We start from the raw sequence: 16,311 nt of genomic DNA, 5'->3' as shown, positions 1-16,311 counted from the left end.
GATGCACTGAAAAGTCTATCTATAAATACTATCGCTCTTATTAGCTGAAATCCCCAGGGAGTTGACCACACTGCACATATCTGCACCTTTTATGGGAGTCCACCACCGAGGTAACAGAACTTTACACAGACGCCTCAAACACAAAGTAGAACATCAGCTTTCTCCATCCACTGTCACTTTAAGTCTTCCATCTGTCAAATAAGAAAAAAAAAAACACTGAAATACAGCTGAGTCCAACAAAAGACTCCCTCACTGACATTAAATTCCCCTTCAAACAGACACACACACACACACACACACACACACACACACACAGAGATCTCAATTGCCTGGCACATTATCTCATTCATATGCATCTAAAACTGTTAAAGGGCATATTTCTGAAGTGAATAGAACAAAGGTTTCTTTTCCAAAACATTAAAAATTCACACACACACACACACACACACAGGAAAACACAGACTCGTAACCATCACGCAAACCCCCCTAAACATTCCCCAAAAGATGAACAGCTGGAGTATCTTGTTTGTTTCCTAATTCAGAAAACATGGGCTGAAATGAGCCGTTCTGATACTGCTCCCTCTGATGTAATACTTTAGAAGTCTTGTATCATCCCCTTATCCGAGTATCTCCAATCACAGCAGCAGCTCCGTCTTCATGTGAGAGCACAAAAACAGGTTTAATTCATGTAAAACAGACACGACGAGAGCAGAAATGTTGAAAACGAGCAGAGAACTGAGAGAACTGTGAAAATAAGAGCTGAGAAATAACAGAGCAGAGCAGTAACAGGGAAAATGAGTGGTGAACTACTACAACTAAGAGAAAAAAAAAGACCCAAACAAAAACAGAAAAGATGAGTTTCTCGTATTTAAACGATCGAGAGCTGAAACCTGCTGTTCTGAACAGGACTGGTTAAACGGGGGAGAACGCTGCTGTCGTGTTTGATCTTTGTGGAATTTACGCCAAAGCAGGTCACAAACATTTTAGTAAGACCCCAAGTGTGTTCCCTCGTGAAAGAGTAATGGGATTATGCCACTTTACGTACTGTGTTCTCCTCTAGCAGCCGTTTTAGGTTGTTGTTACGTCAGTATTAATGCATGGACTCCATTCTCTTCCCTTTTGTTCTTGGAAATCCAAGGTGAGAGTCCAAATCCATACAGATGTCAAAGCTGTGTGTGACATGGTGTCAATATTTTGGCTTGTGAACATATTAGTTGCTCAGTTACCACTCTGTTTGCCTCAGATATCTGACATTTTGATTGTGGCAGTCCTCAGACACTCAATGCCTGGCGGTGCATTTGTGTGTGTGTGTGTGTCTATGTGTGCGAGGGCCTGCAGGCTGTTGCTGAAAGCTTTAGACGGAGCCACTGCCAAAGACTCACCGGATGCCAAGTGTCTTAGTAACCACTGACATTGCCTTGGCTTGGCTGAGCATCAGCTGAAAGAGCTGTGAACCGATTCTCCGCAGCCACACTTCCTAGTGAGGAGCTTTCTTTGGGTTTATCCCACCATGGAGGAATAAACATGACACTGATCTAGTAAAAAAAACCTTCTCTGCTAACTGCTCAGTTCATTATATCGCACCAAAACTCGGAGCTTATTGCTAACGGTGGCTTTTAAGCTTTCAGCTTGTGCTGTGTTCTGGAGTGAGTTGTGAGGAGAATTCAGCTCGTGGGGAGAAGCAAGTAGTCATTTTCTCCTATAATCCTTTTTCACTTTGTAAAGCCATTATACTGACACCAAAAGGCCTGGATGTGGTGGATTCGGTACCACAGCTACCATTATTCCACCAGGGAACACTGTTCTGGGTCTTAATGAAATATCTGTGATCTGCTTTAGTCTAAATACCACAAGGATCAAACACCACAGCAGTGTTCTCCCCTGTCTAAACAGCATTTTTCAGCGCCTGTTCCTTTAAATGATAATGAGCTCTTTTATTTATCCGTCCTTGTGTTAAGCAATTTAACCCCATATCTGTGCTCTTAAATGTAATTGGCTCCTGCTGTGTGGTTGGAGACACTTGATAGTGTTTCTGATGATTCCCTGTATTACATCAGAAGTGGAGCAAAGTCAGAACAGCTTTTTTATTGCAGATGTTTCAAAATTAGGCAAGTCATATTGACTGGGAGTTGGTTGGTAGGCACTCCAGATACTCAAATTAATGTGAAAATACACTGAAAATATTGAGTAGTTTCATAATATGTCCCCTTCAAATATGGCCGTCCCCATGTGGGGAACCCACTCTATGGAGCATAACCTGGTTCATTCAGGGACGACGATTCGGATTTTCATCTTGTGTGAGTTTTGTCCACTTTAAACGGGCACTTTGGAAAGGACCCTCCGCTCACTCTGTTATCTGTAGCTCATTTCACTGGCGCTTTTCCAACAATATGGGCATGTAAGGACACCAACGAAAGGTGTTCAAGAGCCTCTGTAACATGGAGGTAAACAGGGTAAGGACACTCACTTCGCCTGTTTTAGTTGGTGTTAGTTAACGTTAGCTTGACTCGCTAAACTCGGTGGCTCAGATTATACTCGGCTACGTAGCTGCATTACGGAGGTTTATAGTGTCGGATGAATTCGAGTTCGACTTCGATCACATTTACAAGAATAACGGTGCCTCTACATTTGAGTTTAGCTTATTGCTAGGCTATTGTCATGAATAATGTTGGTTATTTAGCTAGATACTGTCATAACAGTCAGTCATAACGGTGTTTTACCGCGGCGTTGTTCAGCTGTTGTCCACCAGTGACGTCACGGTCGCGTTCGAGAATTTCCGTAGAGAGCTCGGGTTTTTCCGTCAATTTAATAAAATTGTCAGTTTTAAAGTAAATTAAGCAGCTATTTTCATTTTAATTCATACTTATATCTGTCAGTAACTACAATAATGTGGAATATTCATGGAGGTCCATTAAGTGGTGCTTAGCCTTTAATCATTTTGATTCTTTTTTGCTATTCTTCTGTGGTGTAAGTGATTGACTGCACAGTTAATCTGTTTGAGAGTTTTTGCTGTTGCTCTGATGAGTGAAGTGTGGGGCGAATCCAGTTCTTTTAAAAGTGAATCTTTGAGCATGCAGTCGTATCATTTTTCAGCCAGATGCACAGGCAAAAATAGCTCAGTTCAGCAGCAGCTCTTCAGCAGCTTAATCTATCATGAGTCTCTCCCAGAGAAAACAGAGTACTGCTGCACTGCTGCTTATAACATGGCTCTCTGCTGCCTTATGGTTTCCCAGAGTTCACGTCCTTTCATCCTGATGCACATACATATGTCAACATGACCCACCGTGTTTATGAGTGGACATATATCTCAGCTACGACCAATCACATGGCTCCCAGGCGATTAATCTGGAAGGCTGGGTTATGGCTCCTCCCACAGCAAACAAACAAACAAACAAACAGAGGGAGTTGCTAGGCATCACTAATAAGATCTTAAGGCTTAGAGTATTGTTTCTGTGTGTATTTGTGTGTGTGAATGTTGTTGTATGTGTGTGTGTGGGTATGTCTAAAATGTCAGGATGGATTTAGGGAAGGTTATGTTATGGATTAAGCTTAGATCATATTCACTACAAAGAGGTATTTGCATATTTATGAAATTCATAAGAGACATTTTATAATTACAAGTGGATAGCTGTGGAAAAAAGGTGGTAATGTTTGTGTGAGTGTATACTGTATTTATGTGAGATGTGAAACTGTATAAATGAAAGCCTGAATGTGTGCATGGTGAGTTTCAAACCAAAACCTTGTATCTCCATTTGGCATATGTTTTCATTAACATAAGAAGCAGGTAGTGTCTCTGTCACAGCTCCAGGGTCCTGGAGGTTGTGGGTTTGAGTCCTGCTCCAGGTGACTGTCTGTGAGGAGTGTGGTGTGTTCTCCCTGTGTCTGCGTGGGTTTCCTCCGGGTGACTGTCTGTGAGGAGTGTGGTGTGTTCTCTCTGTGTCTGCGTGGGTTTCCTCCGGGTGACTGTCTGTGAGGAGTGTGGTGTGTTCTCCCTGTGTCTGCGTGGGTTTCCTCCGGGTGACTGTCTGTGAGGAGTGTGGTGTGTTCTCCCTGTGTCTGCGTGGGTTTCCTCCGGGTGACTGTCTGTGAGGAGTGTGGTGTGTTCTCTCTGTGTCTGCGTGGGTTTCCTCTGGGTGACTGTCTGTGAAGAGTGTGGTGTCTTCTCCCTGTGTCCGTGTGGGTTTCCTCCTGGTGACTGTCTGTGAAGAGTGTGGTGTGTTCTCTCTGTGTCTGTGTGGGTTTCCTCCTGGTGACTGTCTGTGAAGAGTGTGGTGTGTTCTCTCTGTGTCTGCGTGGGTTTCCTCCAGGTGACTGTCTGTGAGGAGTGTGGTGTGTTCTCCCTGTGTCCGTGTGGGTTTCCTCCTGGTGACTGTCTGTGAAGAGTGTGGTGTGTTCTCTCTGTGTCTGCGTGGGTTTCCTCCAGGTGACTGTCTGTGAGGAGTGTGGTGTGTTCTCTCTGTGTCTGTATGGGTTTCCTCCGGGTGACTGTCTGTGAGAAGTGTGGTGTGTTCTCTCTGTGTCTGCGTGGGTTTCCTCTGGGTGACTGTCTGTGAGGAGTGTGGTGTGTTTTCCCTGTGTCTGCGTGGGTTTCCTCCGGGTGACTGTCTGTGAGGAGTGTGGTGTGTTCTCCCTGTGTCTGCGTGGGTTTCCTCCGGGTGACTGTCTGTGAGGAGTGTGGTGTGTTCTCCCTGTGTCTGCGTGGGTTTCCTCCGGGTGCTCCGGTTTCCTCCCACAGTCCAAAAACACACGTTGGTAGGTGGATTGGCGACTCAAAAGTTTCCGTGGGTGTGAGTGTGTGAGTAAATGTGTGTCACCCTGTGAAGGACTGGCGCCCCCTCCAGGGTGTATTCCCGCCTTGTGCCCAATGATTCCAGGTAGGCTCCGGACCCACCGTGACCCTGAACTGGATAAGGGTTACAGATAATGAATGAATTAATTAATGAATGACACCAACACTCCTTTAAATCATGTTATAATATCATGATGCATGGAACCAACAGAGATGGTCCAAATACAGTGAAATACAGGAGCCCAGGAGCAAATGTCTGCATCAAAACAGAGAGAGAGAGAGAAAGAGAGAGAAATCTCTTCTGACTGGCCTAAAAATATCAATGATCCCAGACAGGTGGGGTTCGCCGTGAGTGAGATGCAAAGCAACATCTTGCTGATTTCGACCGTTTTTTTTTTTTGGAAGCCTGAGATGGAGAGAGAGACTTTATTTATTTATTTTCCTGCCGTTTGAGCTTTTCAGCTAATCTTATCATCACCTAAAGAGCGGCTCTGCTTCTCACTGGTCTTATCTGGAAGCTTTTACCTGTGAGAGTGAGGTGTCAGTGGCTGTCGTGCCTGGATAAAGAAATCAGATGAATTAACCCCTTTCCGATGACAGCCGAGAGAAGCGGGAGGCTTCGGGCTCTTTGCTTTGACAAACGGAGCCATGTTTCCCAGGCTAGACAGCTGCTTAACCTGGTGCTGACAGCATAAGTGGAGTCGTTGGCTGGCCATCAGTGTAATGACTGACCTCTCACAATCCGGTCAATCTGGGTCTGGTGATCTCTCGGCAGGAACAGGATACGGCTCAGGAGAGATGGAGAAAAGGAGGCACAGTCGAGAAATCGTATGATCCCGCAGAACTGTACACTGCTGTAGAGAGCGGCCAAAGAGTTTGTCTCATCCAGGCCCCCCTCGGAGATGAACATAAAGCCTGCACGCTTTTGCCTGCAGGAGAATCAAATTCATCAGGCCACAGTTAAATAATGCTCACTGCCATTCTGCACCAATAACACGGCTTCTCTCAGAAACTCCACTGACCCCAAATGAAAAGAGCGCTGGGTTCGGTGGAGTTTCTTCAGGGAGTCTAGACCTCGGATAATTCCCAGACTGAAAAACAAAGGCGAATGCATGTTTTATTTATGTGCCTTGCCTTTCATCATGAATTCGAAATGCCAGACGGGCTATCCCTGACGCTAAAAAGGATTTATAAACACTGGAGAACCCATGAGGACCTTAATCTGCGTCCGGAAAACAGAGCCTAAAGATAATGTAGCAGAACATCAAGGCATCCTTAATTCCAGACATTTATGTGGTTGTACATACAAAGTAATCCAGTCGTTATCATATCTGCACACACACACACTTATCATGTCCAGGCTTGGGGTCAGGCACTATGTATATTAATATATTATACAGCATCAGGCAAAAGTCAGAGACCACCGTTCCTTTATACCACACAGAAGACACAGATGTTTCTGCACCTCCAAGATTCAGTCTCAAGAGTTGCATATTCTGTCATGATCAAAGTAATCCCAAACACTTTTAACGATGTGTGGGGTCTGGGCTCTGGAGCGGCCAGTCCATAGCTCAGATGAACACGTGGGCTGGGTTTCCCAAAAGCTTTGTTGAGCAAAGGAGGCCCAGTTTGATTTGTACATGCTCTTCCTTTATGTCTATGTTTATTTCCCTTTGAAGACTGTACAGCTCCTCTTTCTTTTCGACCCATGGTAATAAAATGTGGTGAAATCCTCAGCTTGCACTGTTTTACTGTCTCATTTTCTTTGTAACTAGTGTTAATTCTGTACTTCCACAGAGAAGTGATTTGAGTGGTGGATCATGTGTTGCACTGGTACTTGTGGAACAGACACAGCTGCGCTGCTGGAGCTTTTAAACCCCTCTGTGTCACTGCTGGACAGAGACCTGTGTCCACTGAGGAATGATTAGAGGATGACAAACACAAAATGTGCAGAAACAGATGAGTTACTGTCACTGACAGAACTATAAAGTGTGTCTAATAGTTTTTCACTGCATGGTACCTACTCTACTCGGCTATCTGCTTTTCCACCAGGTGAATCAGGTCCTGGTTCTGGAAGCGGGTTCTTGTTTAGTGTCTGTTCTCTCGTGGTTCAGAGCGAGTCGAGTAGGGACTAACCGTGGCGTGTAAACCTTGCAGAGCGCTGATCGTCCAGAGAGAGTCGTCACTCTACGCCACGCGACGCAGACGACCAGCACCAACTCTCCATCTGTAAAATCTCCAGCTGCAGCAGAGATCACGTTTGTTTTTATCCGACTCACGACGGCAGCTCGTAAAATGACGCCGTGGTCTTTTGAAGAGGTTCAAACGCTCCTTGGATCGGTGGCCGACGAAAGAATCCAGCGAGAGCTGGACGCTGCAACAAGGAAGGAACAAACTCTACTGATCTGTCTGAACTGATGACGGAGCTGTGTTCAGTCCCAAACAACAACAACACGCCGTTACACCATGAGTAAACACCGCTTAACGTTACCACCGCCGTTGTTCCTGTTACAGACTTCGAGGAGCTGTGATAGTCGAAAACCAGGCACCAGGAACCAAATAGGGAGCGGAGTCAGGTAGAGTAGGAACCATGCATTGGAAAACTGCCATAATTGAATGGACAGTGTTTAAAACCTCAAGTACCTATGTCTCATCAACATGTACCTGTACAACACACACTAACACACCACCACGTCAGTGTCATTGCAGCGCTGAGTGATCCACCGCTCTGTGGGGGTCCTGAACTATGAAGAACAGGGTAAAATTAGACAAAGTATGCATTATACAGTGTGTAATTGTAGAACTACAAAGTGCACCTCTCTGATCAATGGGACCGAGTTTAAAAACGTCAATGTTGGTGCCTCAATTTAAATCTCAATTTAAACAGTCCCTAAAGTCCGAATCATCCTCTAGCCCATTTCTCGGTTGTTTCTTTGGTTAATCAAGACATTTGTTGAGGACTCTTGCACACCCACACACTGTGGTGTTATCCTGCACTGAGATGTGATGTAACTCTGTGTCCTGGGCAGTAGATATACTCCCGGCTCTCTTTGCTCTAAGCAGCTGTCAGCGGTGATGCGACTGAGGCCTGAGAGGAGGCTGAATAAACAGTGGGTTCAGGAGCATAACTTCAAAATGCCAGAGTATCAGCGGCCAGCGGGGTCGCCAGCAACAGCCGGAGGATTTGATGGTCAGCATGGCAATATTGTCCCCTTGGTGTCATCAATCACTGTACAGTACATGTGGTGGGCTATTTATACCGGCTGGAAAGGCACACGGCTCACAAGGCTGGGACTGTGGTGAAGGCTGGAAGCTCGCGGATGTTCAGAGCCTATTATTCCTTGCTCTTAAAGCCCTAAGACCTATTTTGGAGGTGTCTAAAACTTCCCAGCCATCTCTGAGTCATGGAGGTACAATAGTTTGGACGCTGTGCTGGCACGGCTTTATGTGGAAGGGCTAAAGTAGAGAAAGGAGTGTGGAAAATACACTCAGTGTTAATTTAATTAGAAACACCTACTTTGTACTACACCCACTGGCCATTTTATTAGAAACACCTACTTTATACTGAGTCTCCAGCCACTTAATTATAACCTTCACCCTTGTATTTAAATTCACTGGCCACTTCATTGGAAAAACCCCACTCTGTATTTCTGCCTTCAATTCACTTTACAGATCCAGGCTTTGTCTTTACCCTTGCTGGCTTTACACTTTGTACGAAACACTAACTTTTTCTTCAAATCCCTGGCCAATTTATGAGATCTCTCCACGTAGGACCACAGTGTATGTGAACCATTACAGACTGTCGCCCATCTGCTGCTCCACAGTTCACCAGCCATTCTCTAGCTCTGTTATTCCTCATCGATAAGTTTCTGACCACTTCTTATATGCATCAACAGATGGGCTACAGCAGTGTTTCTGAACCAATTGGCTGTGGACCACAAGTGGGCCACAAACACCCTCTGGTGATCCTCAGGCCAATAATGACGGAGAGCCAATGGACAGTAGTGGGCCAGTAATGGCACTTAGTCATAAAAATCAGTTAAAGCCTAACAATGACCGCACATAATGTTCACTCATCCTTGTGCGAGGGATTGGTGTAAAAATGAATTGAAAATACATTTCCCAGTGTGTACTGGGGGTAGGGCCACAGACAAAGCTGTGCTTGGGCCTTAATGCTTCCTAGTGACAAATAGGACAGGGTTAAAAAGAAGGGGTTTCTGTTAATGTGGCCAGTTTGAGATGATTATCTAATAACCCACTGTATCCACTGTAATTCCATTAGAGGACCAGCCGTTAGTATTTTATTTGTTGACAATGTTAGCATTTATTGACAGCACAGTGTCACACAAGTGCAATTTAATTCAGTCACTTTATTTCCATGACACTAACAGACAACTACAGTAAATCATTTGGCAAACAATGTTTTGGCAGAGTATTTCGCAACGATCGGCTCAGTAGACGCTCCAGTCCGTTTGCACGTGGGGGAATGTAGGTCATTTCCGATGGGAGTCCATAATGCATAGAGATAATACTCCTTGTCACCGGCCTACACGAACCGTCCAGCGGGGCACTGAGTCAGAAACACACAGCACTAACGTAGTCGAAATGCGAAGACGGCTCGTTAAAGGGAATGGAGAGCTCACGGCGAAAGTTTGTGCAGAGAGAAAAAAAGACAGAGAGGAATAAAGAGATAGAGGACAATGATGCCATAACGATGTGCTCCATGAACATAGTCAATAAGCTGTTCCACAAAAGAAACGCATACAAACACAGAACCAGAAAGAAAAGTTTCTCCTTGTCCTTGTTTTCTTCACATTTTTTCGTCACGTCATTCCCGAGACTTTTGAGTCAGTACCACAGCAGCCAGTGTTGCGATTGATCCCACACACACACACACACACACTCCAGAATAGGTTTAAATATCAACTCCCCGATAAATTTCCTCTGGAAGGCATCAGTCTGATAGCGCAAAAAGGATTAGCACTAATCCTCCAACTATTCACATTTTCCTTGGGAACGCTGCCTTTGCCAGAGGAGAATGGCCCCTCTATTGCACTGTCAGCTTTGTCTTCCACACTAGACTCTTCTTCTCCCCTGTTTTAGCGTCCTCTGAGACGGGCCCTCGCCGAAGGCCTGCTTTATTCATCACATTTCAGTGCATTCATTTTGTCCTCACAGTATCCAACAGCTTCAGGTTAGAAAATCATCAAACGACTATTTACAGTACGTACAGCGAGATCACAGCTGATTCTTGTTGAACAAACATTAAAGATTTTTCCGTTGTGTAGTAATCATGTACAATTAGTGTGAAACAACACCAGTGTGTTTCTCTGAAATAAAAAAAGAGGTCCAGTTCTGTGCTGAATTCACATTTGATCACAAGAGCGTTACAGAAAATTGTGGACAGCAACCAACATCACCTTCAAAAAAGTCACTATTACAGATTAACGCGGTGCTTCATGTTTCCTTCTTTGATTCGAAAGTGTCCATACGTTTGCACGTGAATTAAACACGTTGCAGCAGCACAACTGCTGTTCTTCAGTTTATTCTTTATGGGAAGAAATGTGTGGATGTGTCATGTTTGACTCATTAAACACAAAGCACTAGTGAAAGAAAGGAAAGTAAACACAGGCCTGTCGCAGCATCTCCTCACTGAAGAAACAAGAGACAGATGAATCCATGAAGGACTCGGTATGCACTGTAACCGCAGACAGAAAATAAACGTCCAAAAAAACTAGCTTCTTACAACTGCACTGACCTGGGGTGGCTTTCTGAATCACATTTAATGAGCACTATCGGTGAGCAAAGATGATTTCTCAGCTGAATGATGCGTACACCTTCTGCCAGTCAATATTTCATAATATCATCCCTCGGTGAATTCTTTATATAGCTGTCCACTTTACTTTGATCATTCTATCACTTCCAAAAAATACTCCTTTAAGAAAGAATCCTTTGGCACCAGATAAATTCACTACAACAGGACTGAAGCCCCCCTGTTAACTACCGTATAACGAGTGACAGTTTCTCCGCAGTGAAAACATGGACTGATCATGCATTTGGCCAAAACCCATATGGTAACATTTGCTGAAAGATTATCTGTATGCTGTGTGAATGCTGCAGACCCACACACTGCCATATGCATCCTGGACTTGTGCTCTCGATTCAACATTTAACCATCTGTCAGACAAAAGATAACCTAACGTTTAAATATTTCAAAAGGTAAAATTTACAGTACTGCGATGCATTCCCAGGCCGTGTACGAGGGTGCGCTGTGTTTCGCCACCGTCTGAGAGCGATGAAACGCTCTTGCTGGCAATGAAAACTCGTTTTGTGGTCAATTAAAAAGTAATGACAGTGTTGCATTACATATCACTGCAGCAGTGCTTCTGCTTGGCCAAACATGAGCCTTTCACGGTGTCTGTGCAAGTGAAGTCTATACAAAAATACAGAACCATTTATAAAATAAACGAAAGGCAGATTTTTGTCAAAACAAAAGCCAAGATGAAAAAAAACAAAACAAAACAGACATTGCACAAATTACAGCAGATGGACTATACGCTCAATTTCAGTTCTGTAAACACTGCATAGATGATCGACACGTACTAACATCTACACAATATCAGAGCAAAATAAATAACACACAATTACATCATAGTCAACGATTACATCATTATTTTTTTTCTGTTGCAGTGTAGTCACTCTCTGTAATGGACGTAAAAGCGTGTGCACGTGGAAAGCCACTTTAAATCCCGTCTCTAATGAAACCGTACGTTAAATAATAAGAAGGCAGTAAGAAAAAGTACAGTCACATCATAAAATTTGTCCTTTGCATTCAAATCAATAAATATGAAGGATGGTGTAAACGAAGACTACCAAAATAAATTAACATCTACATTTTACAAAAATAAAAACAGGCAATCTATGTGGCTCATGGCAGACCCTCGTCCGAATCGAGTTAAATCAAGCCCTCGTTTCATTCGTCTGAACTCCAGATCTCTGCAGATGATATCTGCACGTGGATTAACCCCAATACCATTTGTCGAGATTATTAAACGCCTTGTACTCATTGTGCCTTCTGATGTAATCACAAGCAAGGCATGTGTGTTCTGCCCAGAAATAGGCTTTCTTGACCTTGAAGTGCTTGCGCCAGTCAAAGTACCTCAGGTACAGTCCCTCGTTCTTGTCCAGAAACAGGAGATACTCGGCCAGCTCCTTCGGGGAGGAGAAGTCATCCACATGGATGAAGGCATCGCCCTCCACGAAATTCTGATAGTTCTCCCTCGGTGGGCCCAGCACCACGGGCACTGTGCCAACGGAGAGAGGGTTGTAGAGTTTCTCCGTGATGTAGTCTTTGTGAATGGAGTTCTCGAAGGCCAAGTAGAACTTACAGCTGGCGATGGTGGGGAAGTAGTCCTGGTCAGATATATACTCACCGAAAGCTTGGCCGTACGCATGAATCTCAATGTGTTTGTACAGTTCATTATAGTACTTGACTCTCACATGATCAGGGTTCCAGTTGCTTACGATCCAACAAATCAGCTTATTCTTGCTCGGTGGCACGAAATCATCCTCTCCTTTGTCTAAGACGATTGCTCCGTAAGGCACTTCGATATCAGCATCCTGCCGATAGTTCAGAGTCAGATTAAATAAGTTTTCGATCCCAGGTAACTGAGACGAATGGGATGGCGACTCCAGGTTCATCCAAATCCATTTCTGGAAGGGAGGCCGATAGGCTGGTGGCATGTTGGACAGGTCGGTGCTGATGTCCCTGTGATGGATGACGACAGCGTCAGACTTGTTATAAAGGTTCCGGTCAGCGGTGATGAAGCAGCCATCGATGTTGAACAGCGAACTGCACACATTCAGGTCGTAGGTTTCCCCAAAGGGCCAGAGCCAGACAAGCACCGTGGTCTGGTTCTGTTCGCTCTGGTTGGACAGCAGACTCTTCACTCGGGCAGTGGATGTTTCAGACTCGACAGGACCTGACAACCAGCTGGTGGATGGCTTGAGGTACATCAAAAACAAAGTCACGAAGCAGCCCAGTAAAAAGGTACCAAGCAAAAGGGGTCGTAGGATCCTGTGGGTTGGTGCAGATGGCATACTCTGGCCTTTAAAGGTATTACAGGAAAGAAGATATAACATTAATACAGGGATGAACAATATGAAAAGCCAAATATCCGCCGAATATTTGAAGTGGTGTCAGAGGCGGTAAAAGTAGAAAGTAGAAAGTTAAACCTTCTCCAGGATTTCAATTTAAACATCTGACATTTCTAATCATCTCAAACCAGCCTCGGAGGTGTCTCACGTCAATGGAAACACATTTCTGGGAAGGATATTTACTTTCTAGTCCAGAATGGTCTATATATATTTATTTATGCGCAGTGTGACTGGCACAGCTTTCACATGTTGTGTTTATCACTTTATTACAGACCATGAGAATTCACAAAGAGAAAATTTGAGCTCTAAAGACGTCAGCTCCTCGGCTCATGGGTGCTGGAATCATAACTACAGCTCTGTAAGTTATTTGTGTGTGTTTGTTTTCACTGGGATCATTAATCCACAGCACTTTTACCTGGTAGGTTTGCTGTTGCAGGCAGAGAAATGGTCTTGCAAAGCAGGTGCTACTTTTAATGGTAATAAAGCAGAATATAGCTACAAAGAGCTGCACAGATTTGAAACTCCAGGTGGTCCAGTCTTGGAAAGGCGGGTCTTCTCAGCGTGGGTCCCTTCAGGAAAGATGAAACAACAATTATCTCATTATTTCTTGCCAAACAAAGCACAGAAAACCTGGCGAAAGAGGTGCTGTGATGTTACACTTAAAAACCGACGTGTGAAACTATAAATTAGTCCACTTATGAAATCGTCCTACATTATAACAGACTGCAAATTACGCTCCTGAGTGTTTTTTAACAAGTAAACTCTGAGCATGGGAACACTGCCATCTTCAGGAGAGGTTTAAGATGAGCCCCTGCAGGACTTGCAGAGATGCATATTGCATGAAGATGTACCCAAACAACAACACACACGACACTGTGCTAATATTTCCTCTGTCCTGCCGCAGGTCTGCGTTACATTCGGTCAGGAACATCCGCTCCAAAGTTCAATGTGCTGCAGATGAGGGGTCAGCCATTAAAGCTGCTGTTGTGTCTTTCTAATGGAGCGGATACACTTTTAGGCTATTCATTTCCTGCGCTAGTGTCTGCAGCTGAGATCTCAGCACTGATGGATCATTTTTAGTGAACTCTTATCTGCCGTTAAGGCATGCGTTGGCAAAATGTGACAGCTGTTTAAAAGGCTTATCAATGCTATTCACACCAAATCCTCTTAAACGATGGTCAAAATCACAGCGTTCAGCTTATGGCTGGAAGGGCTAACATATGTCACCAGAAAATACTGATTTGACCAGACAAATATGGATGGCTCTGCCACTGAAATGCACTAAAATATAGCGGCAGACCCAAGCACCAACTGTAATGCAATGTTTGCTACTGTTCTCTTCAATCCACCAATCCCCATAATAAGACTTCACAGTAAGATATCAAAGGTGTCTTATTATTTACAAATACGCACCACACGACCGACGTCTATCGACAACTGTTTATTAAAAGAGTTTATTCCCCTCTTTGCTTCAGCAACAGCTTCTACTCCTGAGCATAGAGTTAAGTCAAGTGCTGCTGACAGGTCAATCGCTTTGGTTCACAAGTATAAATCTCGCTGTTGCGCCATCACTCAAAGAACACAGCTCCACTGATGTACCGCTACTCCATATCATCCCATTTCACTGCTTCATATGCTTCTAAATATATTCATATTCGGTGGGATCTGTGTGCACACCTGAGTGTGTGTGTCCAGAGATGGTGCACCTCACAGTGGATACGCCTGCATTCTAATTTGAATTCTGAATAAATCTGAATATGCTTTCAATTTCAAATACTTGCATGTGTTCTAAAATACACACGATCCACACATGACAGAAAACGGGATGCTCTTATTCAACTGCACATGAGATCACCGCGCCAAACACCATGCGCCAGCTAGAGGGTCATAAAGCCTCCCAGCACAAGGCTGTGGGGCTGTGATGCTGTGTTCTCTGGGGGTGATGGAGCTCCCTGCATTACCTCTGGGATGTGTTGGCGCGGTGTTTGTGATCCAGAACTAATCGTCCTACAACGGTACCTGACCTCTCTACTGTTTTTGTGCCTGCTCTCAGGACTCCTCTCAGCAATACTACAGCTTCTAAAGCCTTCCTTATAGCTTCCATAGATGGATAAACCTCCAAATACCACTGATTTCAGAAGAAATATGTCTGTAATGGCATAGTGTGTCTATTTGTTGTTCTGGTTCCATCAGGGACAGGTCATAACTGTAGGTGACACATGTTTTGGCTGTGTATGCTGCATTTGTGCCGTGAAATAAAGACAGAAGAGAGCAGCAGGATGTTGGCGTTTCTCAGAAAAAAAGGAAAAGCTCAACCATTTCATTTGGAATATATTGTGATGTATTTAGGGCATGCAGGATGGTAGTAGGCTGGAGAGCTCACGTGTTTAGTAGAGGAGACAAGATAAGGAGACCTATAAGCATCATACAATTCATTACATTAACATTATGAACATTAATATCACACCAGGAGGACTCGGAAATCACAAATTCTTGCTTATATTTGCTCTAAAAACGTTGTTTCTAGTCTTTGTACCCAAGGTGAGAATTAATTTTCTACAGCTGCTACTGAAGGTCATTTTATTAACGTTGCTGACAAATGTCTGACATCCCCCTGCAGCTGAAAATAAACAGGAATATGATTTTTTGTGAAATACCCTCACATTTATGACTCATTTTGTGCCAAATAGTGTCAAATCCTGCTCCAAAAGTGGCCACTGTGAGCTGACGTTTTTCTGTTTAGATTTTAAGGTTCGTCTGATAAAGGAAAATGGCAAATAATAATAATAATAATTGTAAAAATGACCTAAATTGCCTTTAAGTTTGCCTCATTTGATATTTTCCGTTCCACCTTAAATAGTGCAGCAGTTAACGCCGGGCGCCAGAATGTAAAGAATGTAACTGCTGCACCACTTAAGGTGGAACGGAAAATTCCAGATAAAGAAGCAAAATCAAGCGTACGAGGTGAATATTCATCCATTTTTCGCATGGGTTACGCCAAGTAGAAACGTCAAACGACTTAAAAAGAGAAGAGAAATAGAGGGAAACGATGTTTTTCACTCACCATTCCTTTATTTGAAGGAAATGTTCGTCGTTTTATCGCTTCTTCGCCTTCATCGCCCCGTTAACGGTGAGTTTCATTCAGCCACATCTGGAGAAATCCTCACTTTGGGGTTTAAGACCGTTAATATCTTAATATCTGATACTCCTAGCTATTTCTGTGGCATTTTTAACCCATGACGCGTTTTTCAACTTGATTTGGCGTCGTTAAATCCCTCAGGTATCACTGCTATTGACACATAATCCAGCAAAGAACAAATACGTCGACAGTGTGCGTTTCTACGTTTTCCAATCTCTGCTGCCCA

At 43.9% G+C, this 16,311-nt stretch overlaps 1 protein-coding gene across 1 annotated transcript; it reads right to left on the bottom strand.

Annotated features, from left to right (window-relative positions):
* Positions 1 to 9,144: 9,144 nt before the first annotated feature.
* On the bottom strand, positions 9,145 to 16,311 carry fut9a (fucosyltransferase 9a). Its single transcript, XM_066675923.1, has 3 exons — positions 16,011 to 16,311; positions 13,362 to 13,515; positions 9,145 to 12,897 (listed from the first exon to the last, which is right to left on the bottom strand). Exon 3 carries the CDS (start codon positions 12,887 to 12,889, stop codon positions 11,810 to 11,812), a length of 1,080 nt encoding a protein of 359 aa, XP_066532020.1. The 5' UTR covers positions 12,890 to 12,897; positions 13,362 to 13,515; positions 16,011 to 16,311; the 3' UTR covers positions 9,145 to 11,809.

This window comes from Hoplias malabaricus, chromosome 1, assembly GCF_029633855.1.
Source record: "Hoplias malabaricus isolate fHopMal1 chromosome 1, fHopMal1.hap1, whole genome shotgun sequence".
NCBI classification, from domain to species: domain Eukaryota; kingdom Metazoa; phylum Chordata; class Actinopteri; order Characiformes; family Erythrinidae; genus Hoplias; species Hoplias malabaricus.
This window is presented reverse-complemented; position numbering and strand designations above follow the sequence as displayed.